General features: G+C 59.0%; 2 protein-coding genes and 1 long non-coding RNA gene across 6 annotated transcripts in view; 2 read left to right on the forward strand and 1 right to left on the reverse strand.

The window, feature by feature from the left end:
• Window positions 1–16,010, forward strand: part of MLPH (melanophilin) — a 44,394-nt gene extending 28,384 nt beyond the window's left edge. For 2 of the 3 annotated variants that reach the window (XM_072961908.1, XM_072961906.1), the window contains 7 exons: window positions 6,663–6,851; window positions 7,101–7,256; window positions 8,674–8,766; window positions 9,617–9,694; window positions 11,310–11,367; window positions 12,266–12,366; window positions 14,806–16,010. In XM_072961908.1, coding sequence (XP_072818009.1) covers window positions 6,663–6,851; window positions 7,101–7,256; window positions 8,674–8,766; window positions 9,617–9,694; window positions 11,310–11,367; window positions 12,266–12,366; window positions 14,806–14,832 — 702 coding nt within the window. In that variant the 3' untranslated portion in view covers window positions 14,833–16,010. The other variant, XM_072961907.1, reaches the window with a different exon arrangement.
• On the reverse strand, window positions 9,705–25,755 carry LOC140696511 (uncharacterized). 2 transcript variants are annotated; one of them, XR_012072968.1, is made up of 3 exons: window positions 25,613–25,755; window positions 19,121–19,210; window positions 9,705–11,327 (listed from the first exon to the last, which is right to left on the reverse strand). It is a non-coding gene; the product is annotated as an uncharacterized lncRNA (long non-coding RNA). The 2 variants fall into 2 exon arrangements; XR_012072967.1 differs by lacking the exon at window positions 25,613–25,755 and adding an exon at window positions 24,799–25,217.
• On the forward strand, window positions 18,678–21,179 carry PRLH (prolactin releasing hormone). The gene is made up of 3 exons (XM_006209142.4): window positions 18,678–18,713; window positions 20,332–20,488; window positions 21,016–21,179. The coding sequence occupies exons 2-3, from the start codon at window positions 20,389–20,391 to the stop codon at window positions 21,177–21,179; spliced, it is 264 nt and encodes an 87-aa protein (XP_006209204.2). The 5' UTR covers window positions 18,678–18,713; window positions 20,332–20,388.
• Window positions 25,756–26,137: the final 382 nt, after the last annotated feature.

The raw sequence follows: 26,137 nt of genomic DNA on the forward strand, positions 1-26,137 counted from the left end.
CTCCCCAGGCTTGGGCGGCGGGGCAGCAGCGTCTCCTCAGTCTGCGCTGACGTGGAACAGGTTAGAGGCTTTCCAACCGTCCCCTCGCGGCTGAGCCCCGGGCAGCCATCTGCCCAGAGGCGCACCTGCCGCCCCTGTGGAAGGGCTCCTTCTTTCTGTGGCGTTTCGGTGAATCAGTGTCAGGGTTTGGGGCTCTAAAACTGATTGGCCTACACGTCAGCAGGGCAGAAACACAAAGCTTTTAAACTGTGTCTCTCCCTCCCTAGAGTCAGTGCCCGCAGGCCCGCGGCCTCTCTTTGCTATAACATCCCCTGGAAGCATCCCACGACCCTGGGGCTGGAAGGTCCTCCGGCTCCCACCTCCATCTCTGAAAGAAGCCGCTGACCCTCTGCCCTGAACACAGCAGGGCGTGAAAAGCCCTGAGTGGGCCTGTGGGGAAGAGCCCTCTCTCCCCCATGTGACCCAGGGCGGCCCACCATTCCTGGAGCTCAGACCCCCTTTAAGGGGAGACGCTGATGCCAGAATGGCCTTTCATTCAGACCAAGGAGTGACTGGTCCCTGGGAAGGCTAGGGGATGATGGTGGGGGGCCAGTGTGGTCAGGACAGAGACCACCCCCCCAGGACAGAGACCTCCCCAGGACAGAGACCCTCCCAGGACAGAGACCCCCACCCAGGACAGAGACCCCCGCCAGGACAGAGACCCCCCACCCAGGACAGAGACCCCCCAGGACAGAGATCCCCCCCAGGACAGAGACCCCCCCAGGACAGAGATCCCCCCCCAGGGCAGAGACCACCCCCCAAGACAGAGACCTCCATGTGCAGCGGAATCAAAACTGGCAGAGGGGGTACCAGGCCCTTAGCCAGAAAACACTGGGTTGAAGAGTAGATTCAAATTGTCTATTTTCAGCAAGTTTTTAAGTTAGCAACTTGAGTGATTTCAGGAAAACACGTCCTGGTGTCCAGCCCTGCTGATAAGCAATCATCCCTTAGGCCTCCTTGAGTTATTGCCTGTTTCACGCTTGTCTCTCGTCTCTGGATTTTTCTTCGTTTATGTCTCTTGACTTCATTTACTTTGGCTAACACTTCACCCGGGATGCGTCCACGCATCTTTATGGGAAGGGAGCTGGGCAGCAGAAAGACTGCCTCCAAATGCAGCAGCGCCCGTGGGCCTCAGCGAAGGCCCAGGGCCGACTGTTCGCGGGGCTTCTGATGGGCCAAGGCGGTCCTGGGAGGCAGCCCCCAGCAGCTGCCCACGCCCTCGGAGCCGCACTTCCCAACCCAGGACTCACGGGCATGCCCGTGGGGGCCAAGAGTTCTCGACATTAATGTTTTTTTGGGGTTAAACAGTCCTCCTGTGACCCGTTGCCTGTCTCTGCGTTTGTGTCGGTGGTTAGAACTTTCTGGGTGAGGCATTTTCAGCAGACTTTCTGTAAATAACCGCTCACGCTAGGAGCAGGCCAAAGACGGCACAGCATGTGGACGAAGGTTGGAGGCCCCCACGGGGCTGAGATCAAGGAGGCGCAGGAAACGGGGCCCTGGCATGTGCCCCGCCCCGCCACGTGGTGAGTGGTGAGCCCTGGGTTCCCGAGAGCCAACCCCAGGCTGCAGACACTCACTGACTCAGTTTCCCCACAGAAGCCTCACCGGTGCCAAATTGTGGTGGTTCATTTTCCTTCACGGTCTGGGTCTGTAACTGTGTTTATAAATCATAAATTTTTATTTTGCTGCAAACGAGTTGAAACCACCAGGGGTTCATTCTGAGGTTCCGTCAGGCGTGCCCGGCTCGCGTGGTGATTGACCTCCACACGGAGCTCACCGGAGGCCAACACAAGAGGGCAGAACCCCACTTTGTGGAGATGCTTCTGGGCGCCTGAGAAGCAGGTCTTCCCTAGGAGTCTGAAAGGGGCCCTTGGCCCTGGCTACCAGATTCAAAAGTAGGATCGTGTCGTCTATACCACATCCGTGCCGTCCTGCAGGCCAGCGGCCGGGGCCTTGCTCAGGGAGCAGCGCGGCCCGCAGCTCACCTCCCGGCCGATGGCTGGGCCGCCTCCAGGGCTCCGTGCTGCCCCAGCCCCTCCTCCATCAGGACGAGAACTTCCCGAGTTCTCATCCTGGGTGCTTTTCTTTCTCTTCTGCTCTGGAGGTGACATTTCACTGCAACAGTGTCGGCCCTGGTTGGGTCGGCTCTTACTCTCCGGGTCTGGAGTGGCGGCCACGTGTTCCGTGCACACTGCGCTCCCTGGGGACTCAAAGGCTGAGCACTTACCCACCTGCAGCCCGCGCCGGGTATTGATCGCTGCCTCTCAGAGGCTGAGTGAGATTAGAGCTGGTCTCAATTACCAGCGGCCGCTCGAGAGGAGGGCTGGGGACCGCTCCCACCCGAAACCCTCGTGTCAGTTTCTCAGCTTATGTCCTTCGTGTAGATCTGCCCACTCCAAGCCCTCGGTGCCGTGAAGATCAAACTAATTACCTACCGATCAATGCGGAAGCATCCCCCCCCCCCCCGCCGGTGCCTCTCCCTCTTTTAAAACAAGGTGAGCCTCACCGAAATAATGGCGGGGAAGATTCATCCACCAGGCTTGGAAGAAAACTGCAGAATTGATTATCTCATGTCCCGGCCTGGGAGTTAATAGCCCCCGGTGACACAAGAGCCCAGTGACTCAAGGGATGAGGAAGTCGTGCTTTTTGTCACTTTAGGTCGTTACCTCACAGCCTCCAGGCCCCCGGTGACGCAGGGCCCTGGACTTTTCAATCGATCGACCTGGCCTGAGCAATTCACGCCTCCCTGAGCTCATCAGGATGGGCAGTGACACATCACAGGCCTTCCGGATTCCGCTTCCTTGTCTCACCAAAAGTGTCACCTGTCCTGCTTTATTCATCACCCCGGACCCCCACCCCGCTTCTGGTACCACTCCCAGCTCTTGCCTGGTGTTCCAGAACCCCTACTGTCAGGAAATGGGCTTCACAGGCCACAGCGTGGATGGCGGCCTTAGCTTTCCTTCCGCCGCCTGGGAGTTTGGTGCATCCAAAGTGGTGGGTGCCTGCGTCCTGCTGGTGGGAAGGGCTCTGTCCTCCGGCCACTGATTCCCCCTCCCTCTGCCGGAGATCTTTGAGCTGAATAAGCACATGCCAGTCGTGGAACACCTGCTGACCCGTCCGGAGGACACAGTCCTGCCTCCCTCGGCCAAGTGACTGCTGGCGGCCAAGCAGGCCCCCAGTGAGCGAGGAGAAAGGCCTGAAGCCCCTTTGTTAAGGGAGGTCGAGGCACCAACAGGGGGCTTGTGTGGGGCTCAGAGAGCTGGGCAGGTTTCCACCGTCCAGCTGAGGGGGCTCGTCCGCCCCATCCAGGCCCCTGCCATCCACAGTGCCTGGAGCCTGGGCATCTGTGGGCCCAGCAAAAGGTACAAGAGAACTCGGAGTGGATGCAGGAGCAGCTGTAAGGAGAAAGGGGCGGGTAACTCACAGCAGTGAAGAAGGGGGACACCTGTCTGGGTCCTGCAGCCTCCAGGGCCAGGCCATCAGAGCGGGTGGGGTCTCCCTCCCCACCCTGTGTGCGAAGGCGTGCTCACCACACCTGGGCCATCTTTCAGGGAGTAAAGAGAACAGATCCCTTGGCCCCTAATGCATGTGCACTTGTGCATCTGAGAGATGGACAGACAGACAGTGGGGTGCTGTGAGGGTGGGGGTGGCGTTGCTCAGCCCTGGGCCCAGCCCCAGGTCTGCCAGAGCCACAGTCCCCGTCCAGCACCTGGTCCCCTCCCCACAGCACCCAAAGTAAGCAGCTGCCCACCTCTCTTGGGACCAGGGCTCTGGAGATCAGCTCTGAGTGTAGTAGGCACTGGGGTGAGTGGTGGGAGCCGCAGGCACCCACCATGCCACCTTGACCCGCAGGAGGTGCCCTTCCCTAACACCCTCTGTGGGGCTGCAGGGCTGGGCTAACCCTGCACCATAGTTCCAGCCCCCGGGTTTTAGACGAGGAAACTGAGCTCCAGGCTCTCCTGAGAGGGACTCCAGAGCCATCGTTTGCAGGGCACACACACTGGACGCACGGACAGGTCTGGGGAGAGGCACTCTGCCCCTCAGGACGCTCTCGGGACAGGCCTGCTCACCTGAGTCTGTGTCAGGCGTCCCCCACGCAGGACGCCAGGGCTCCTCCCCAGCCTCCCAGCCCTCAGGCTGCCCCCACCCCCTGCTGGATGCTCACCCAGATCCTGCCAGTGAGCCTCCCTCCCCTCCATAGCATCCAAGGCAACCAACACCCCAGTTTGCCAGGGACCAAGGGGCACCCCACTGAATCCCGTTGTGCTGGCCACCTGCCCACACGTTTATACGTGCTTGTATACATGCGTGTGTGTTGGACACACATCTGTGTCTATACATGTGGATTCTTTGCTTGTGAAGTAGAAAGAGCACCTGCTTCTAACAGTGGTGTGTAAACCTCCACCCCACACCCGATCAGCAGCCCTGCGTCCCTCCTGGGTGGCTTCAGCCCCGCCTCCCACGGAATTCTGCAGTTTCTCGATCTCATTTACTCTGGGGGAAGGTTTCATTCCCATCAGAACCAATGGGATTTACCCTCCGAACGTCATAGGGGTTCTCTTCACCCGTTCTGGCCTCTACGGAGATTTGATTTTTGAGCTTCATCAGAAAATTGGGATCTGGTGGAAAAGCGTCCCAGTAGACGTGCCGGCCCCGCCAGCCCCGCCAGCCCCGCCCCCGCCGGCTCGCTCCAGCCGGACCTCAGCATTCGCTCCGTGAGGCCGGTGGGTCTGTCTTAACAGGTTCCCTTTACAGAGAAAATTAAATGATGAGAACACTGCTTTCTGCTTGCCTGGGGCGCGCCGGGGCCGAGGAGGGACGGAAGCCGGCCCGACGGGCACCGTGGGTGTAACATCGTGGTGGAGAAGCACCCCGCCTCCCATCGGCAGCCCAGCAGGTGCCTCACTCCCCAGAGGAAGGGACAAAGAGGAGGCTCTGAAATTCTCGTGGTGCTGGTCCGGGTGGGGCCCTCACCTCCCACTCTGAAGTCCGCTTTGTGGACCAGAGGAGAGGCAGCCAGTGAGTGTCCAGCCCCCTCGCTCCTGCCGCCACCCCTCAGAGCTCCCTCTGCCTGTTACGCTGAGAACAGGCTGCGGAAAGAAGGAGGCCAGCTAGGAGGCTGGGAGGTTGTCCAGACAGGAGGCGGAAGCGGAACCAACAGGGCAGCGGGGTGATGGGGTGGACCTCGCATCGCTGTGGAGGCAGAGCCAGCGGGCGTTCAGAACGCGAGAAAGAGGAGTCCCATGACGCCAAGACTTCCGGCCTGAGCGAACTCTGAAGGATGGAACTGGCTTTAACTTTTCAGTCTCATTATCTACTGTCATGTTATTTTGGCTGTAAAAGGCAATTGGGATAATGTTGCCGTTTTTCTGTTTTTATCGCCTAATGCTGGTCACTTTTTGAAACCAGCACTTCCACTTAGAGCCCACGTCCACAGGCGGACGAAACACGCAGTGCTCAGTGAGCCGCCGGCTGGAATGCAGGAAGGGGTGGCCGCCGGGGCTGCCCACAGCCCAGGCCCTGCTTACTGAGTGACGGCTGGCTAGGAACCGGGGCGCTGAGCATCCTTCCCAACATGTCGAGTAAGGGTCAGAGCTGGAATAAACGAAGGACCCCCAGCCCAGAGCAGGTTACTTTTAACCTGATGGGTCCTTTTTCTCTGACGCCTGTTCATGCGCCAACTCCAGAGTTACAATAAAGACGTGCAAAATTATGACCAAAAAATACAACCCCGAAAACCAGTTTCAAGCAGCAGAGACCGAGCTAGAGTCTGGATAAGAGGTCTTCCAGAGGTGAACACTGTTTAGCTCTGAGTGTCTTTCTGGGATGAGGCATTCTGGGATGTATAAATCTTGTCCAAGTTCACCTGACTCGAGACTCAAGGAGGGGTGTGTCAGGAAGGACGTCACTCACTGTGTCACGGAAAACATCGCTATGGCGTTCCCACAGTGTTGTCTGCAGTTTCCGAAGCATCACAAATACACGGTGGGCACTTGTCAGTCAGCTCAGAGCCGGCATCTGGGAGGGTGATTCCCAAGGCACAGCCTACATGAGGCTCGTGGGAGAGACTGGGAACAGAGCCTGGCGCACGTGGACATGCCACACATGGTGGGCATGACTGCCCTCGTCCTTATGCAAGTTCAGGACGTACCCCAGAGCCCTCGGGTGGTGCTGGGGCCACGCGGCCTCGGGGTACTTCAGTCTTGACACAGGGGAGCAGGGGGAACCCAGAGAACAGCCGTGTCAGCACTCTGCAGCCCCAGCTGGCAGGATGAAAACAGACTGAGGTCTTAGTTTGCTACAGTCAGGCGGCTGAACCCTAAGAGATGGCTTGAGAACCCAATTTGGGGGCAGAGGGGAGAATTTTCCCCCAGTGGTGAGAGTGTCCAATGTTTTGTTAAAAATGGTACATCTCAGCCTGGGTGCCGTCAGGATCACAGGGAGAGCCTCACCCCACGGAGCCTGGGGCAGGAGACCGGGGCAGGCCGCATGGGCACCTGGCACGGGGGACGGATGAGCCCGCGGCTCCAGCCAGACCCCGAGGCGTGCTCAGGACCAGGATGCTTCCTGGAGGCAAGGGCTTCCAGATGACCGACTGAGGGTCCCCGGCTTGTCCATTCCAGAGTCCATTGGGCAACGAGCCCACAGACTCCGACATGGAAGAGGCGGCCCTGAAGAGGAAGCTGGAGGAGATGACCAGCCACGTCAGTGACCAGGGGGCCTCGTCCACAGAGGAGGAGGAGGGGAGCAAGGATGAAGCGGTGGAGCTGGACAGGACCCCCATCGAGGACCTCCCTGGGGCCGCCCCGGAGGTGAGGCTACCTGAGCGGTGTTGGCAGGACATAGTAGGGCCAGGGATCAACAGTTTGTAACTAAGCCACTGGCCGGGCTGCAGCCGCTAGTGGGCACCAAGGACTCTGGACAAGTGCCACCCTGGTGCCCAGCCCCTGACTGACCAGCTCCTGGAGTTGAGAGAAAAGAGCATTCTCAGGATGGGAGTGTGCTGGGGAGAGCCCTGCCGTCTCTCTGCTGCAGGTCACACTCAGGCTTCTCTTTCCTAGGTCAGCACAGCTGCAGGCCAAGCGCCCGGATGTGAAAAGGACCCCCAGGGCCCTCAGGACCCCATGCAGCCCAACAGGACCACAGACGAGGAGCTGTCGGAGCTGGAGGACAGAGTGGCGGTCACGGCCTCCGAGGTGCAGCGGACTGAAAGCGAGGTAGCCCCAGTGGCCCCAAGGGCAGGTGGCTCCCCCAGGTAGATAGTGGGGGGACCTGAAGGCCTGGCAACAGTGGACGGTCCCCCAGAGGCTCACACCAGGGAGCACACCCCGTCAGCTCCAGAACGGGAACCTGGGGGTGTCTGTGGAAGTCACACTCCCGGCCCCTCCCCGCACCCCCGGTCCTGTTCCCATTTAAGCTGGTGAGGGGCAGGCAGCGTTTCCAGCCACGGAAGGAAGGTGCTGACACAGGCCCTCCCTGTCCCGGGAGGAGGGTTCTCCAGAAGCAGGCTGAGATGTGAGGACGGCCCCAGGGCTCAGGACCAGACTCTGACCGACAGCCATCCTGTGAGCCGGAGCTTGGGTCCGGAGCTTGAGTTAGGCTGAGGGGTGTGTCAGTGGTGTACAGAGGTCGAAGGGCAGAGCTGGCACCTCCCAGGGACAGCCAAAGTGACTGGGCTCTTCTCTGCCCTCCCTGAGGACCCCAGAGAAGAGGAGGTCTGCCCCTCAGAGCGCGCTGCGGGAGGACCAGCACCCACCACACCTGTTCCCACCTCTGTTCTCTTCAGCAAGGGCCCATCTGTCCCTGAGGAGGAAGGGCCTAGTTGCCGGGCCGTGCCTGTTAATGGAAGCAAGCCAGCCTGAGAACTTGGTGTTCATTTATTCCATCTTGCTGGGCCAACAGTCCTCAGTGCCCCGAATATGGCAGACATTGTGTAGGGCACAAAAGATGCAGCTGTGAATGTCTTAGACCAAGCCCCACATTTAGTAGGGGGGACAGAGAACAAGTCAGCGACCAAGAAAATCATCCGGGTTCATGAAGAGAGCTCTGAAGACAACAAGGGAGGGTAGCCCAATGGAGCAGTCCGATGCTCAGTGGTCAGGGAGGGATATTAGGAGAGAAGGCAGCTCGTGCAAAGGCCCTGAGGTGGTGTCAGACTTGGCAAGTTCAGGAATCAGCAGTGAAATCCTAATACTGGAGCAAAGGGGGTGGGAGGGAGAATGTGGGTGGCAGGTCCAAGAAAAAGCAGACTCCAGAGAGACCTGAGGACTGCAGAGGATTTCAGATCCCATGGAGGGATCCGAATGGATCTGAATGGGGCCTGGTTCGTTTCCAGAAGCTTCCTCCTCCAACTCTTCCCCAGTCCTTACCCCTCCTTCCATCCCTCGTGGATGAGACTCCAGGAAATTTATGGAGCCCCCTCTCCTCTTGTCTTGTGGGGAGACCTGCAAGGAACACCCAGCCCCTCCCCAATGACTATGGAAGATGAACAAAAACAGGGTCCCCAGCACGTGCACCTGGTCGGGACACCCACCTTAGGAGGAAGCGTTGATGAATCCGGGAAGCTGCTCTACCTGTTCTGTGACGTTGAGCTGGGACATCCAAATGACGTCTGTCCGTCTGTTGTTCCCCCAGGTTTCGGATATCGAGTCCAGGATTGCAGCCTTGCGGGCTGCGGGGCTCACGCTGAGGCCCTCAGGGAAGCCGCGGAGGAAGTCCAACCTCCCGGTGAGTGGGGGGGCCGCGGGGCCTGCGGGTTGTGCCCAGAGCCCCAGCGCCGACAGCCCCGGGCTGGCCGCCCCTCCCCCCTCAGCTGCCGGCCTCGGTTTCCTGCTGCCGGTTCTTCTTCATTCGTTCCTGTCACTTCTACCTGAAAACAGTGCTTTCGGGGGGCTCTCAGCTCCTGCACGAGAACTGGAAACACTCCCACATTCACACACGTGGGTGCGCCAAGTCCAGGAGGAGCAAGCTGAACGACACCTCATGTTGGTGGGCTTAATAAAGCGCCATTTCAAGGCGGGTGTGACAGGGTGGAAGGATGGGGAGGCGTCGGGGACAGTGTATCAGGGGACGGAGTGTCAGGGGACCTGCCACAGCAGAAACCTGAGACCAACAGCCTTCTCCCCGTTCAAGTCGGGAATCTCCAGACAAATAAATCACAGTGCGAGGAAATCTAGCAGAAGACAGATACTCCTAGAGGAGCCGCAGACGTGGCCACCGGGGGAAACACAAGACGCCCAGCCCAGCCTGAATTTCAGGTCAACAGCCAGTCCTTTCATTTTCTAGTAGACGTGTACCCTGTGCAACGCCAGGGACACACTCACACGAAAGAGTGCACTTCCTGCTGGCCTGAAACTTAGAGCCAACTGGGCTTCCCTTTTCACTTGTATTTTAAGTGGCTGAACCCAGCAGCCCTCACGGCGGAGTGCAGGAGAGGTGTGCTGGGTGGGCTGGCGCCAGCCCAGCGGCCTGGACTGAGCATCAGAGAGAACGGCCGTGGCTCTATCCTGCTGGCCCGCCGCGTGGCTGGAGCTCAGATGAGCAGTAGTAACACTCAGGCTTCTCCCTTGTCCTCCAGATACTTCTTCCCCGGCTTGTTGGGCAATGTGGCCAGAGTCCTAAGGAGCCAAGCGCAGACCCTTCAGATGAGGCCGAGGTACGTGTTACTCCATCCAAGCCCAAAAGGCTGGGAAAGGGTGAAAGACTGGCCTGGCGTTTCCAGAAGCCTGGCGAGTCCACGGGTGGTGGAGCTGAGACGTATGGACTTTAAGCAGCCGGCAAGTCTCACAGGTCGGCGTCCACAGAGGTGCACGTGGAGGCGAGAATTGGTGTAGGATGTTTATTGGGGAAAATCCAGGAAAGCTCAGATAGGGGACGGCGGGGAGGAGGCAGGCAGACCTCACACAGGGTAACTGGCTCAGGGTAACACAGAGCCCTGGAGAGGAGACCGTGCATATCACACCAGAGTCGTCCTGTGCAGCGGCCACCAAGCATGGGTGATGACCATTCCCGTGCTCTGTGCCCACCCCCCGGCAAGGGCACAGCGGGCTCCGGGCTGGAGAATTGGCCTCCTCTGGGAGACGCGGGACCTGGCTGTGGTAGTGCAGCACCGGGCCAGTGTGCACAAAACAGCATAGGGGTGTGGGGTGTGGACGGCACCCCCACAGCCCCGGACCAAGGATCCTGCGGTGGAAGGGTTAACAGAAGCAAAGCAAGGGGGGACCAGCTGCCCGGGAGGGGGCGGGGTCTCCTGGCCTTGCGGGTGTGGCTGGGGGAGGGGTGCCCGGGAAAGCTTGGCGGCCACTCCAGCTCCTGCTGGCTGCCAGATGCTCCTGTAAGCTCCAAGGACATCTCACTTCTGCTTCTCATAACAACACCGGGGAGCTAAATACAGTTTTAAATACAGTTAGAAACGGTATTTTTTCCCACCCTTCCATTTAATGTTTACGCCCCAGGTGAGCTGGCGCTGCTAGGACCCCTTCTGTACCGAGGAGGAAACTGAAGCTCAGGGAGGTAGACCCACTTGATGGAGACCACGCAGACCACAAGTGAAGAGGGACCCTTACCCTGACCCCCACCCTCTTCTCAGGGCCATGGTGCACCCTGACTTGTCCCAAGGAGCCCAGCCCTCAAGGCTTCTGCAGCCAACCTCCAGGGACAGCCCACAAAACAAGCCAGGCAGAATCGCTGGGCGGGTGAGGGCAAGACTTCTAGAGGAATCAGGCCATTTTGCTCTCTCCTCCTCCCTGAGGAGGCAAAACAGAGGAAAAGCTGGGCCATTTTCGACAGGCAGGTAATTAACAAGTGAGGGAGAGGGAAGGGAAGGTGTGGAGCCCAGCAGCCGTGGGGCGCTGGGAGTGCGTTAGGTACAATTAATCTTCCAGTATCCCTGTAAAGGGGACACTGGCCCATTTTCCAGATGAGGAGACTGAGTTCAGAGAGAACATGTAAACCGCCCCATCGCAGCGGTTACGGGGTAGTGACGCGATCCGAGCCCAGGTCTGTGGGCTGGGATTTGTCTTTTTCTACCGCACCCACCCAAAGGTGGCAGTTCTCCGAAAGCTGAGCACCCCTTCATATTCTGGCATTTGGTGCTTAATTTATTGATAATGTGCATTTTAATATTGTTAAAAATTCAAATATGGCTAAAGAACAGAAGACGGCTGACCTGATGAATCAGAATCTGGGAGGCTCAGGAGAAATCCAAACTTAGCCCCTGGTGCTCCTAACAATGACAACGATGCGGTGACGCACAGAGACCTTTCTTCCAGGTGATGGGTGTGCCCTGTCTGGTGAGGAGGAAGCCCAGTAATTACCCCAAAAGTCAAGGTAAGAGTCACCTGCTTCCCTCGTCCCTCGGGCCTGGGAGATGAGCTTAGGGGCATGAACGTGGCCAACAGGGCCCCCGTATTTCTCCGCAACCCGTGGGACCCAGCATCTCATGCCCCCAATGCTCGAGGGTCACGCCAGCGCCACGCCGGCCACCCTCAGGGACAGTTGCAGCGACTTGATGTCTGGAGACATGAAAGGTGCAGCTCCAAGCACGTAAAGGTGGTGGTGGTGGCCTCCATGCCCTGCGATGTAAATCATCCTGATACGACGCACAGCCCCCAGTCTTGCTGTGCAGGGCGCAGGGCATAATGAGCCTTCCCTGATGCCTTGGTGGTGACAAGGACACCAGCTCCATCCTGGACGAACGGCCCACAGTGCGGGGCCGGGCTGTGGGGATCTTGTGTTCTGGCCCACCGCTCACCCCGCAGGCCGACCGCAGGTCGTGGGGAGTTAGCCCCTTCCCCCGCCCCGTCCCAGTGCCCCCTCTGCTGAGCAAGTCCAGCCTTCACACCGTTGTGGTGCCTCCAGTCATCCCGGGTCTGAGCTGTTCCCTGGCCACCACATCCCTGGTCCTAACAGGGGGTTCTTTCCATGTCCCTCGTCTGCTCCCAAACAACCCTGGGCTCCCAGCTGCCCGCAGGCTGAAGTGGGGTCGCTTCACCCAATTGCACCTTTCCCTTCCGTGTCCCCTAGAAGCCACCCCGCCTGCCATCCGCCTGCCGCGGAGACCCTTTCCCTCCCTCGCAGCGACAGCACACACTCCTCCAGCGGACGTGGCTTCTTGAAAGGGAGTGTATTTGCTTTCATGCCCCTTTTAAAATTTCTTAGGCGGCAAAGACACTTCTTCGGGGTAAGTTTGTGATTAATAAGAAACCCCCCTTCTGTTTTCCCCAAGACAAACGTGATGACTCCTTTGATCGGAAATCCGTGTACCACGGGTCCCTGACACAGAGGAACCCCAACAGCAGGAAGGGAGTCTCCAACCAGAGCTTTGCCGTAAGGTTTCCTCTGTTTACTGAGGCAGCTTTAAAATCCTGTGGCCTGTCCGGGTGACATACCGGTATTTAGTCTTCAGAGTAGAGCAGTGGGATAAACTCACAAGAAAAGGGAAATCAGCAAGAGATTTAAAGGGAAATCAAAAATATTTCTTAAAGGTGCCAGAGTGTTCCAGTAACGGGGTCTGCTCACCCAGGGTGGGTCTCAGCGTGGGGAGGGGACAGCCCATGAGGGAGGAGGGCCCTCGGGGAGGGGACAGCCCATGAGGGAGGAGGACACTCGGGGAGGGGACAGTCCATGAGGGAGGAGGGCCCTCGGGGAGGGGACAGCCCATGAGGCAGAGAGGATTCTGCATAGCCCCACCAGCCCGCCCAGTTGTCAAGGTCATTCAGCTGAACCATGTGTGCAGGTGCCGGGTCAAAGCTGTTCCCTGACTTCCACGGGAGAGGGCTCTCTGCGAAGGAGCTTAAGGTTTCTCCCGAAGCTCAGGGCATATCAGGCCAGGCCGGAAGGAGTCATGGCCTTGATTCCTACAGAGGGCATCTTGCAGACCCTTTTCAGACACCACGGTCCCTGGTGTTTTCCGCCGCACAGGAGTCTGGGGAAAGCACCAACTCTTCCAAAGCGAATGCCCCTGCCTGGAGCCCCCGCAGCACTTCACCAGCTCAAACAGCTGACCCCTAGGGGCCACCAAGTGGTGCCCACGTGCCAGCAATGGGCGTGAGGACTCGTGGCCCAGTCATCCTGGATCCCCGCAGCGGCGCACAGCCACATCCCACCCGCTGGCTGCAGCTCCCCAGCAGTAACTCTGACTTCAGACCGGTTACAAGAGGCTGAGCCCTCGGCTGGGCTGTCCAGGAGGGCTGTGTGACTGCTCTGCTCTTCCCACGAACTCCGCTTTTAAACGGGATTTCAAAGTCTCTCACAGCAGAGGGATTGTTCAGATTGTGTGCGAGCCTTGTGCTGGTGGACAGGGAGGTGGGGCACACGTATCCAATGAGGTCAGGCCACCCTAGACGAGGGGACACGTGTGTGAGGGGAAATGACAAAGTCCAAGACCGCCTGTCAGGCCCCACCTGCGCCCAGAGAAGGCCACCTGCACCGAAGCCAGAGCGTGGCCACCCCCAGGGAGGACTGCTGGCAATTGATAAGGAATTGCCAGCTGGGACTTGAAAATTGGGATGCTTTCCAACTGGAATACAGCTTCCTGTATGTCAGAGCTCTAAACTGTCAGATGCTTTCCGTCTGTGCACCCCATGTGATGAGGGCCAGTGTCACTGACCCAGATTCACAGCTGGGGAAACAGAGGCAGAGCGCGGCTGAGTAAAATAACCCACAGGGGACTGACTGATGCCTTCGCCAGCACGTCCATGTGTGTGTGTGTGCGCACATGTGCATGCTCCCACGTGTGTGTCCGTGCAAGTGCTCATGTATCTGTGCCTGTCTGGGTGCATGCCCGTGTGTTTTTATGTACACACTCAGGTATCTAAGTTTGTGTCTACCTGTGTGCACACCCATGTGTTTATATGTTCCTCTGCACGTGTGCACCTGTGTGTGTCCATGTGTCTGTGTGCACCTGTGTGTGTCCGTGTGTCTGTGTGCACCTGTGTGTGCCTGTGTCTGTGTGCAGCTGTCTGTGCCTGTGTCTGTGTGCACCTGTGTGTGTCCGTGTGTCTGTGTGCACCTGTGTGTGCCTGTGTCTGTGTGCACCTGTGTGAGTCTGTGTGTCTGTGTGCCCCTGTGTGTGTCCGTGTGTCTGTGTGCACCCGTGTGTGTCCGTGTGTCTGTGTGCAGCTGTGTGTGCCTGTGTCTGTGTGCACCTGTCTGTGCCTGTGTCTGTGTGCCCCGTGTGTGTCCGTGTGTCTGTGTGCCCCTGTGTGTGTCCGTGTGTGTGTGCAGCTGTGTGTGCCTGTGTCTGTGTGCACCTGTGTGTGTCCGTGTGTCTGTGTGCAGCTGTGTGTGCCTGTGTCTGTGTGCACCTGTGTGAGTCTGTGTGTCTGTGTGCCCCTGTGTGTGTCCATGTGTCTGTGTGCACCTGTGTGTGTCCGTGTGTCTGTGTGCAGCTGTGTGTGCCTGTGTCTGTGTGCACCTGTCTGTACCTGTGTCTGTATGCCCCGTGTGTGTCCGTGTGTCTGTGTGCCCCTGTGTGCGTCCGTGTGTCTGTGTGCAGCTGTGTGTGCCTGTGTCTGTGTGCACCTGTGTGAGTCTGTGTGTCTGTGTGCCCCTGTGTGTGTCCATGTGTCTGTGTGCACCCGTGTGTGTCCGTGTGTCTGTGTGCAGCTGTGTGTGCCTGTGTCTGTGTGCAGCTGTGTGTGCCTGTGTCTGTGTGCACCTGTGTGTGTCCGTGTGTCTGTGTGCCCCTGTGTGTGTCCGTGTGTCTGTGTGCAGCTGTGTGTGCCTGTGCACACTGACGTCGCCACGTGTGTTTCTGCTTCACAGAAACCTGTGATGACCCACCAGCCCTGAAAGGAGAGGTCCGTCTGAACAGGACAGAGCGACAGAGCGGCCCCCGTCCTTCCTTCCTTCCACCTCGGCCCTCATGCCCCCCGATCACCCTGTGCACGGCCCAGTGGGGGGACAAGAAGATACCCTGCCCACGATGCTGGGAGCTGACAGTGGTTCTCAAACCGTCAGCTCTTCACCCACGTCCACAGACGACCTCCACGCCCCCCTTGCCGGCCTGCTCTCATCTGTGAGAAACAGCTCAGCTGATATGTCTTCCCTTTAGGGCAAAACAGTTGAAACTTTTTGAAGGACACAGAGCTCTTTTTCAGCGTGACCGTCCGCCCCCTTCACTGCTGGCTGGCTTCTGTTGTGCTTGTGACTAGAACGGGAAGGGCAGGCCCGCACCAGCCACCTGCAGGTCCCCGTCTCCCTTGGAGCGTGTGCAGGTGTGTGTGCTTCTGTGGGAGTGCTGCGGGGCGTCAGGACGAGTGGCTGGGCTCGTGACCAGCTGAGCAAGAGGGAGGGCTAGACCCCACCCCACCACGCACCCCGTCTGCCGGCTCACCTGCGGCGCACAGGCCGGGAGAACTAACCGTAGCCGAGGGCAGAGCGGGCCAGTGGCAGCAGGTGAGCATTTGACCGAAGCCCAGACGCAGGGGCAGAGGACCTGCTGGGAGGCAGCTGATGAGCTCCGGACGGGCAGGCCGAGGCCCAGGGTCCAGCCCTCCTGCAGTGGAGTCCAGTAGAACAAGGACCGGGGCCCATGAGTGATGCCCGCCGGCCACCTGTCATCTGTCTGTGAACGAGCTCCGGGACCCCCTCCACCTCTGACAGCCTGGGACTCGGGTTACGTCTGAGTGTCGTGTGGCTCGTCCAGCTTTAAGGGGAGCCTGCCGGGACCCTCACAGCTGCCTTGCGCGTAGTCAGCACGTCTCCCTCTCCCTGAGCGTGGCTGTCTGTTCCACGGGGACCAGTGCATTTAGTCCTCGGAACAGCCCATTTTGCAGAGGAGAGAACAGAGTGTGAGGCGGCCTCCCCTGGAGCTGGAAGCCACGTTGTGAGCCTCTGCTGCTTCCCCAAGTGACTTTGCGTCTGCTTTAGCTTTTCTCTCTCAAGTGGGGTGTTGTTTGTGTTCAGAGGAAATAGTAACTAAAAGAAAGGGAATAAATGATGCCTAAGAACCTTCCATACCACTTTCTTCCGACCTGGCAGAGGACACAGCTCCACCCATGGTTCAAGTTCAAGCATGGGTGCAAGTTCACACGCACCCAAACTCAAGAGGCCACATGATACCCCGATGAAACACTGATCGGCCAAAGCGGGAGCAAGAGCCCGTGGCTCCCCCGCCCTGAGCCCAAGACCCAGTTCAGGAGGGAGCGGAGGGGCTCTCTGGGCTCCCGGCGCCGGGCAGACCCACTCCGGGGGGCTCCATCTACCAAAGCAGAGGGTCACCCGAGACGCCCCAGCCAGGCCTGCCATCCTGGGGCTCGGGGGGTCACGAGCAGTAAGAGCCCCCACCTCACTTGCGTTTGCCCCCCTGCTGCCGTCACGCGGCCTCCAGCTTCCGAGTGCCCTCAGCAACTCTTGGGTCCTCTGTGGGGCACCACCAGAGGCCCCGGGGGGCAGGGGGACACCGCTCCCCTTCTCTCAGCAGGGCGAGCTCTCTGCTCCGTGCTGAGTGGGCAGAGGCTGCAGGGATGCCACATGCCCGTGTCACCCCCGCTGGTGGGCACCCCGTGCACAGGCACCACTGATGAAAATAATCAGTGGACAGTCTAGAACAGAAACAAAACTGTTTTATCTGAGCCAGACTGAGGACTATAGCCCAGGAAACAGCCTGTCAGGTAGCTCTGAGGAACTGCCCTGGAGAAGCAGGCTTTTCAGCACACTTTTATGTCTTGTCCAAACAAAGAGCAGTGCACAAGGCAGGGATACATCCCTTCAGGGTTTCAGAAGCACGGACAGATCAGCACGAACACAGCCAGCCGGTGTGGCCTCGGCACCTGGGGAGGGAGTCTTGTCATGAGAGGAGGCCCAGCATTTGGTGTCCCAGGAAGGGAGGCATTTCATCTTTGATTTTAACAGGGACATTCCTTACTCCTGATCAGTGCGCCCTTTTCCTTAATAATTAAAGCGGACAGACACTGTCTGTTAATGGGCCACAAACAGGTTCTAGTCAGCATCAAATTCAGGTGAACTCTAGAAGCCAGAATGACCCCCAGACCTCAATGTGTGACCGTTTCATTTATCAGCACCAACGCCACATGTGACCAAGGTGCTCTGCTGAAAGGGGAGGGGTCACTACTCCACACACACTCACACACACACATTCACTGACACACCACACACACACCACACACACTCAAACACACACACACACACACACACACGCTCCCACCCAGTGCCCAGGAAGCTGCCTCCAGCTCCTGCAGTCTCACAACGGCCTGCACAGACATCTGCAGGGAAAGGACACCCCCTCCCAAGACAGAACCCCCGCCCCGGCAGTGGTCCTCCACCATCACCACCCTCACTAACCCTGAGCCCCCCTGGGAATTCTGACGGACTCCGTCCCAGTGCCCTGAGGCTGCAGCCCCGGGTGGGAGCCGGGGGCCTTTCTGTGCCCCCACCCCGTGCTCCTTCCACAACCTCCTCCACCAGCGCCCCCCACCCCCAACACCAGATCTCCCAGGGAGCCCACGGACGGCAAAACCTTCATCACCGGGAATGGGCAGCCATGGGAGGGAGGAGACCCACATGTGACTGACCCTCGGAGGGCAACGGGCTGCGCTGGAACTTTCCCCAGAAGTCTGATGGAGGCAGGTGAAGGGCCGTGTGGTCCCCTGGGCACGTGCGAGGGGAGCCACCTGTGAGGTCTCTTCCCCAGGACGGGCTCCTGAAGGTGACGCTCAGTGGCACTTGAATGACCCTCGATATAATCTTACGCAGAACAGGAATGAGTTAAGTTCTTAGGGCCAAGTTGAATGGTAGAATAGTGCACCGTTATTTAAAACGGCAGAAGCTACAACTTGAGGCCGTGACTGTTAAAAGGAAAGAATGAGATTCAAAACGCACGCGCCCCCGAACCTGCCCAGGAAACACGAGCAAAGCCCGCGAGAAGGACACGCGCCGGGAGAGCTGCCTGGCCGCTCTCACATACCTCGTGCTTCTGTTTTTCTGTTTTTCTGCGTGTGCTCAATTCTTTTCAAACTATATGAATTGCTTTTCAAATACAAATAAGTCTGTTTATTATTTATTTTACAATAGAAACACATGTATTTGTTTTATAATCCTAATAATGAACTTGTTTATTTTAAACCATCACTATGAAGACTCTGCAAAAGCCCAAAGAAATATTTTTAAGTGCTCGGTCGAAAGTGGTTTGCATGTAATGATTGCAGCTACGAAAAACGACATACGCATAGGTGCTTGGCCAGGTCTGGGAGGGCTTACGAGGATACACACGGTGCTGACAGCCTCAGGTGACTTGTCCCTTTAGCTTTCCATTAGAAACCATGACTTAAAGGAGGGGGAGAGGTGGCCGCAGGGTCACCTCCGTGTGTCACGAGGCTCCCGCGCTGCCTGGACCGGGGCGCCTGACTCTGCAGCCTGCCCGAAGCGTGAAGAAGGGAGGCTAATGTGTTTTAAAACCACTCAGCCCAAATGAAATTATATAACCCAGGAAGGGACAAATCACTTCGCTGATGAGAATTAAAAAAAAAAAATAGAAGAAAGGAAGAAAGAAAAAGAATCTCTCCTGATGAAGCCTGGCGAGGGAGGCGGGCGGGGAGGGGTGGGTGGGCGTCGGGTCGGCTGCTTCCTCCCGGGACTATAAAGGGTGAGCCGCTCCCACCTGGGTCACGGCTCCGGCACCACAGCGCTGGCCAGCCTTGGCGGGAACCTCGGTGAGTAGCTCCCAGGTGCTGGAGCGGGCGGGGGTCGCAGACACTCCTCCCTCCTCCTCCGTAAACCTTCCCTCGCTGTCTGGGAATGGGTCGGCCCTAGTATTCAGGACCAGCCCTGGGAGGGAGACAGAGGGGCAGCCACCCCACCATCTGTGCATCTGAGGGCCACCCCCGTCTGCCCGGGCCCCGTGCATGAGGCTGTCCGTCGTGGAGACAGAAGGTGAAACTGTCCCAGGCGACTCTGCTGGGGACACAGACCAGGAATCCCAGCAGTGACAGCAAACCTCCAGCTCCCAGGAGTCAGGGCCTCGGGAGATCAGAGGCCAGTGCGGTCAGCTTAGGGCTCTCCACCCCGCATGGGTCCGGCCCAGAGGGAGGAGGAGACAGCCCAGCCCATTTGGACCCACCTCTTTATTCTTCTGCTTTCGTAGTGACGCCTCCGTTTCCTCCTCCTTGGGGTTGCCCTGCCACTGTGTGTGCGACACCCCAGCACATCTCTAAAAAAGGAGAGAGAGGTGGCCATTTTCAATCTCTCAGATGGAGAGCACTCTCCATGGGACTTGGGGACAGGCTGGAAAGCCAGGGTCGGCAGAGAGATCCTCCCTGAAATAGACAGGCTTCCTAAAGTGCCCGGGGTGGGGCCCCTACAGGAGGCGCCAGCCCCACAGGGTGGGGGCACCTCCCGCGTGGATCTGTAGGCAGGTCAGGGCCTCTGGCCAGCAGGGTGAGAAGTGAATTTGCTGGGCGCCTCTGCAGCCCACAGCGCTCTCTCCCACCACCTGTCCTAGGGCTGTCCTGCTGGCTGTCCTGGGGTCACAGGGAGGGTGAGTGCTCCTGGTAAGGACGGGGGTGATGACCCTTCTCCAGCGGGCATGGGGCAGAATGGAACTGGGCCAAGTGAGGGAAAGAGCCCGCCCCAGGGTCCCAGCCCCTGAGTGTGGTCCAGGCGCAGCAACCCCAGCCCCCTCGCCCTGCCGTGTCCGAGGCGAGGCTGCACCCCTCCACCTCTGCACACCCCTGGGCTCCCCCAGGCAGCTCCCCACACCTGCTCGCCTCCACCGCCCCTCCCCCACTGGGGTCTGGGTGTGCAACACACACAGCAGTGCAGAGGCCTCCCACACTCCTGGTTCCCTAACACAGACAGACAGACAGATGGAGGCAGCTCCAAGACAGCCCAGACCTCTCCACCCACAGCTCACATACCTCTGGGTTCCTTCTGATGACAGAGGGTCTGTGCAAACGTGATTGAGCCCGGCAGAGACTGACACACACGTGGTCACCTTGTTTAAGGCTCGCTGTACCGAGGTGGGGACGGGGTCCCGGGGAGAGGGGGGTTCGCTGAGGGCCGGGTTTGCCTGCCACTTGTATGCTCACTCCCACCCAACCCAGAGCGGAGAAACCCACAGCGGAGCACGGCCGTGTGCATACACATGCACGCACTTACGTGGACACAGGTGCACACACACACACACCCCTGTTCACACGTGCACTCCCCAGTGGTGCACACACTCACGCACACTCACGTCCACTCTGCCACACACGCTCGCTCACATCATCTGAGGCGCTCAGCTTTGTGCACACGCATCCTCATGCAAGCTTACCGCTGCTCCCGCCCCAGGATGCGCCTGCCCCCGCGGGATCCCACCTCCAGCAGACCTCGGTGAGAAGCTAGGGGATGAAGGCGCTGCGGGCCTGGCTGCTGTGCCTGCTGCTGCTGGGCCTGGCCCTGCGGGGGGCGGCCAGCCGCGCCCACCAGCACTCCATGGAGATCCGCAGTGAGTGCTCAGATCCTCAGCCTCCCTCGCCTGCGCCCACCCCTCCACCCCTAGGCCATGGGCAGGTTCTGGCCACCTCCTGAGCGGGGGCACCATCCTCGCTAAGTCCCCCAGAGCTGGGGGCTTGGCCCTCTGATGGCCAGAGCTCTCCCCAAAGTGGCCCCAACATCTGCTCCCAAGTGCGCTGGCCCGCACACCGTGGAGGTGGGGGGTTCACTTCTCACCACCTGGGCAGCCTGGGGCTGAGCCCACTTTACCCATGAGAATGGGGGTGGGGGGCTGGAAAGGAAGGGAGAGTATGAATTCTCATTTCCCTATGTCACCCCAGCATCCAGAAATGGCCTGGCCAGGCCCTCTGAGCACCCCTCCTGGGCGGTTGGGCCCCAGAATGACCTGAGCGACAGGGCAGCAGTGAGCTGAGAGCCTGTGCAGGGAACAGGGACGCTGGGCACGTGCACCGGGCCCCATCACCCACAGGAGCACACACCGGGGCCCGTGCGATCACATACTGCCCTCGCTCTTTGCAGCCCCTGACATCAACCCGGCCTGGTACACGGGCCGCAGAATCCGGCCCGTGGGCCGCTTCGGCCGGAGGAGAGCAGCCCTGAGGGATGTCCCGAAGCCTGGCTTCTGGCACCTGCCAGCCTGCTTCCCCCTGGAGGGAGGTGCTGAGCCCGCCCAGGGTGACTGACCGCCCAGCTCATCCGGGAGTAACTCCGGGGTCTGTCCCGCAGCCCCCCTGACCCTCCTCCAAGGGCTACTGTCCCTTCAACCCTAATAAAAGCTGCTGGCCTTGTTCACATGCGTCTGCGTGCTGACCAGGGGGGAAGTTAGCCTAGAAGACGTTCAGGGCCCAGAAGCTGGAAGCTCCGTGACTTGCCCAAGGGTACCCAGCACGGAGTAAGGGGCCTGGGATGTCCTTGGTCACCTGCATCTTGTACCCTCCAGCCGACCTGAATGGCCGCCCAGGCTGCACACTGCACAAGGTCACCGTGCAGGAGGCCCCAGGGGAGGGCAGCACAGCCTCTCAGCCCAACCTGCCTCCCTCTGCCTAGTCCTTCCCACCTCCCTGTTGGGACTCCGGGGTCTGCTGGTTTCCACTCAACAGGAGGGAGACTGGCAGCTAGAGGACTTCATCCCACATCGCATCCCTTTGCCATCAGTCTGCCTCCGTGTCCTGTCTCAGATGGAACTCGCCGTGGTGTCAGGGAACACACTGTCTCTAACTGGGCGACTGAGCCAGCCCCTAACTTCTTCGAGCCTCAGGTCCCACATGTGAACCCAGCGGTGGTAACACCCACCTCATTCCCGAGCTCAGGGTGATGCAGCACCTGCACGCGGACCAACCGGGACAGATGCTCCATGACCATAAATCGCTCTCCCCAAGGCCCACCCGCAGTTCTGTGCTGGGACAGTAGGAGCAGGAGTGGGGGGTGAGCAGGTTTAACCGGAGCTCAGGGCCCTCCAGGTCTCTGCCGGCACCCTGCCTGCAGGGTCTCAGGAGCCCACCCTGACCACGGGACTCCTTCTGCCCATCCAAGCTCAGGACAGCTCAGGACATAGAGCAAGCCCACAGCACCCCGGGCCCCAGCTGTCCCCGCTCCACATCGAGGCAGATGGGTCCTCGCTGGCTGGCCAGCTGGAGGAGGCAGAGCTGGCCCAGACCACACAGACGGAGATGCTCCCAGGCTGCCCATCCCCCAGCCACAGGGAGGCCAGAGGGAGGGTGGAGGCCAGTCTCCTCCCTGGGGAGACCGCCTGCTGCATCGGCACCTCCCCGGGGGGCAGTGCGCACGTGGGGACAGGAGAGGGGCCAGGCAGGCTCCCCGGGGCGGGCAGGAGCTGGGCCAGGCCTGGAAGAGTGGTGAGCCCAGGAAAGCAGTTTGGAGGCCCCTCAAAAAGTTAAACATCAAAAAAAAAATTACACATTGGGCGGAGGGGAGGGTGCAGCTCAGTGGTAGAGCATATGCCTAGCATGCATGAGGTCCTGGGCTCAGTCTCCAGTACCTCCATTTTTTAACAGAAAATTAAACATCGAGTTACCACGTGGCCCCAGCCACTCCTAAGCACACACCCCAGAGAACTGCGAACAGGTGTGCAAACAAATACTTGTACAAGAATGCTCACAGCAGCACAGTTCACAACAGCCAAGGAGGTAGACACAACCCAGATACCCATCGGCAGACAAGTGGACACATAAACCGTGGTCCATCCGTGCAGCGGGTTGCTGTTCAGCCATGAAAAGGAATGAAGTTCTTTCAAAGTTACCACGTGGACGAACCTTAAAAACATGATGCAAAGTGAAAGAAGCCGGACACAGAAGGTCCCCTAGTGTGTGGTTCCATTCATATGAAAGGTCCAGAATGGGCAGGTCTGCAGACACCGAAAGTAGGCTGGGGGTTGCCAGGGGCTGGGAGACGGGAGAGGGACTGCTTTGTGGGTACAGGGCTTCCTCTGGGGGATGAACGGGTCTGGGAACTGGACCGAGGAGGTGGCTGTGCTGAGGGCCCTCCAATCGTCCACTTTAAACAAGAGAGTTCACAGCCCCGCGTGGGGCGCAGACGTGGAAACATCGGTGTGGCCCACCACCCAGCGTGTGGTCGGTGCCCTGACAGGAAAGCCCCAGGAAACAGGTACATCTGAGCCCCGAGAGACAGAGACGAGGCAGATTCTAGGCTTCCTGCTTCTTACGATGAACGTTCTCAAACACGCAAGAAACCCCATAAAGTATTATAACGACATTCTCACGCCCGCCTCGGGTTCCACACTTACCCCTGTATTCACCTTCCCTCCCCGCCCCCGCCATTGGGAAGTAAGTTGTAGATATTTCAGCACGTTTCTCCTCAAAATAAAGGCAATCTCCTACATAGCCACAAAGTTACTATCATGCCAAAAACATTTTGTAATAATTTCGTATCAGCTCATGCTTAGTCCACATTCAAAAATCCCCAAATACGGTCAGAAAATCTGTGTTGTCCTTTCCGTTTTGTCTTGTTTTCTGGAAACCAGGCTCCCGTCGGAATTCAGGGTTGCAGCCAGTTGTTTCTCTTTATACCCTGGTCGTCTCACTTTGTCATGACGCTGACTTTTACAAGAGCCTGAGGTGTTACCTTGCAGAGCGATCCTCTCCTAACTTGTCTGTCCCCCCGGGCGCTGTCCCCGGGTCCTCCTGTGCCCGCGTTTCCTGTGCTTGGAGTGGGAGAGTGAGGGCAGGACTGGGTTCGGTTACCACTGAGGGCACGCGTGCTCCATGTCTGTCCTTTCGCATCGTATCTGACCGTGGCCCCAGGCCCCATCCTGCCGGGTGCTGAGTCTGACCCTGTGGTGGAGAGGATCTCTCGACTGTAAAAAACCTCTGGGTTTCCCCATCTGCTCACTGCAGTCTGCAGGGTCCTGGGGCCCCAGGGCAGGAGCCTGTTTCCCAAGGAGCTCACAGCCAGTGATTTAAGCGCTGCTGAATATGCTTGCTGGGACCAATGGCTACATCGTGGGTTGCACAATGGTGATTCTCGAACTCCTTCCACATTTATAAGCAGGATTTTTCTAAAGGAGGCATTTCTTTTTCTTTTTCTTTTCCTTTTTTTTCTTTTTGTTCAACACCTCACAAATCATTTTGGATGCTCAAATTGTCCTAAATTTGACGATTGAGACCCCAAAAAAGAATAAATTTGAAAAAGAAAAGAAGGTGTCCCTGAGTCGGGGCTCTGCCAGGGGAGCTGGTCAAGGCACGTGCAACCGAAACGGGGGGAGATGGGAAGGGTACGGTCACAGGCAGGCAGCAGGGCTGCTCCCAGGTGCCGCGTATCCCCTCCTCTGTGCCTCCCGCCTCCACCACGAGCACACACGCGCGTGCGCACACACACGCGCACGCCCAGGTCGTGATGACGGCTGGAGCAGCATCCCCGGCTGTGGGGAGGACACCGAGCTTGCAGACCGGCCTCCCCAGGACCACTTATCCTGAAGACTCCCTGCCAGGAAGGCCTGCCAACCCCACGGGCTCATCTCCCGCCACGCCCCACGCCCCCATCACTACCTCAGGGTCCGGGACAGGCTGCGATCAGGTGGGTGAAGGTGTCTGACATGGAGACGTCTGTAAACGTCTGTTGGTGTGGTGGAGGCTGTTTCTGGGGAAACCTGCCTTTTCTTTAAATCTCGGGGGAAACGGCTTCTGTCTTCTCACAGGTCACATATTTGCTGAGTGCCGGGCACAGACCAGACATTGTACCAGCCACAGGGACCCCGCAGGAGGAAGGACAGACAGAACCCCTGTCCTCACACGGAGCTCCCCCTTATCTGAACGTTAGGCTCACCAGGAGGGCTCAGCAGATTTCACCCGGCCGCTGCCTGCTGCCTGCGGAGGCTCCCAGGTGATTCCAGCGCGCGGCTGAGCCCCAGCTGCCTGGTGAGCAGGAGAGGGGGCCGCGCAGCCTCATCCGGAGGTGGGAGCCCACGCTCCAGGTCACAGCCGTCTCGCCCCACGTGCCACGTGCCAGAGAGCAGCGAGTGCAAGACCGTGTTTTAGCAATACATTCTAGCCCAGTGATGGGAGAAAAACAATCAGATGCTTGGGCATCCTGCACATAAAATTATTTCCGCATTTCCGACTTCATCATCACTGCTTCAGAAGTTCTTCTGAAAGCCTAGTATCGTTCAGCAGAGCAGCTCTCAGGGCGCAGAGAGCAGGAGCCGTGGGGTTTGCCCTCAGCGGTGCTGGAGCGCCGCCTGGCGGCCGGAGGCCACCTCAGCCTCCTGCCGCCTCCAAAGTGGGTCCCGCCCTTTGGGAGGGGCGGGGTCGTGGGCTGGGGCGGGGTGGGGGGCGGTCCCCAGCCCCGCTACTGGGAGTGAGGGCTCAGAGAGCACAGGGACACAGCCTGACACAGCAGGGCCAGAGCAGCCACCTTTGAACGACCTTCACCTGGCCACGGGCTCACCTCCCAGAAGGGCCATTAGGGCCTCTCTGTAAAGGCCAGCAGTGAGGAGGTGAACAGGTGATGCGTCACCCCTAGAAAGATGTCCTGTGCCCACCTTCGTCACAATCTGCTGCCTGAACCCCTCCGCATTATTTACTCCCCACGAGCCCTCCCGGAGGATGTGTGAGAACAGACCCCCACCTTCCAAACTCACCAAGGACCACAGAGTAGAAAGCAGTTTACTTTTTCTAGAAAAACCCCTAAGAAGTACAGCTGACACCTGGGGCTGAAAGTCCAAGTCCTCACACCCACGGGGCGTTAGCATCACTTTATATTCTCCGCGGGGAGCAGAGACGGGAGGGGCCTGGCGCCCCCCCCCCCCCCCCCCCCGCTGCCCTCCATCTGGCACCACTCTTCTCCAGGGGACGTCACAGAGACCAGTAACAATGTGATCATTACTCTGCTTCTTCCTGGCACTGCCACCTCCCCCTGGGCCTGCTCCTTCCTCTCCCACCTCCTCCCCCACCTCCCAGGAGCAGGTGGGCTCCAGCCCCCGGGCTGATCGTCCACCCGCCTCAGTGAGCAAAGTATTTTTCTGACCCTGGCTCCGCTCTGACCGTATCATTCCTCAGTGTCTGATGGCCCGGCAGCTGAGGGGCCACATCCAGCAGGATCAGACGCACCTGCCTGTGCACCTGGGATTCGGTCAGTGACTGGTGTCTGGGGAGGTGGGGCCACA

The sequence above is a fragment of the Vicugna pacos genome, chromosome 5 (assembly GCF_048564905.1).
Source record: "Vicugna pacos chromosome 5, VicPac4, whole genome shotgun sequence".
Classification (NCBI taxonomy): Eukaryota; Metazoa; Chordata; class Mammalia; order Artiodactyla; family Camelidae; genus Vicugna; species Vicugna pacos.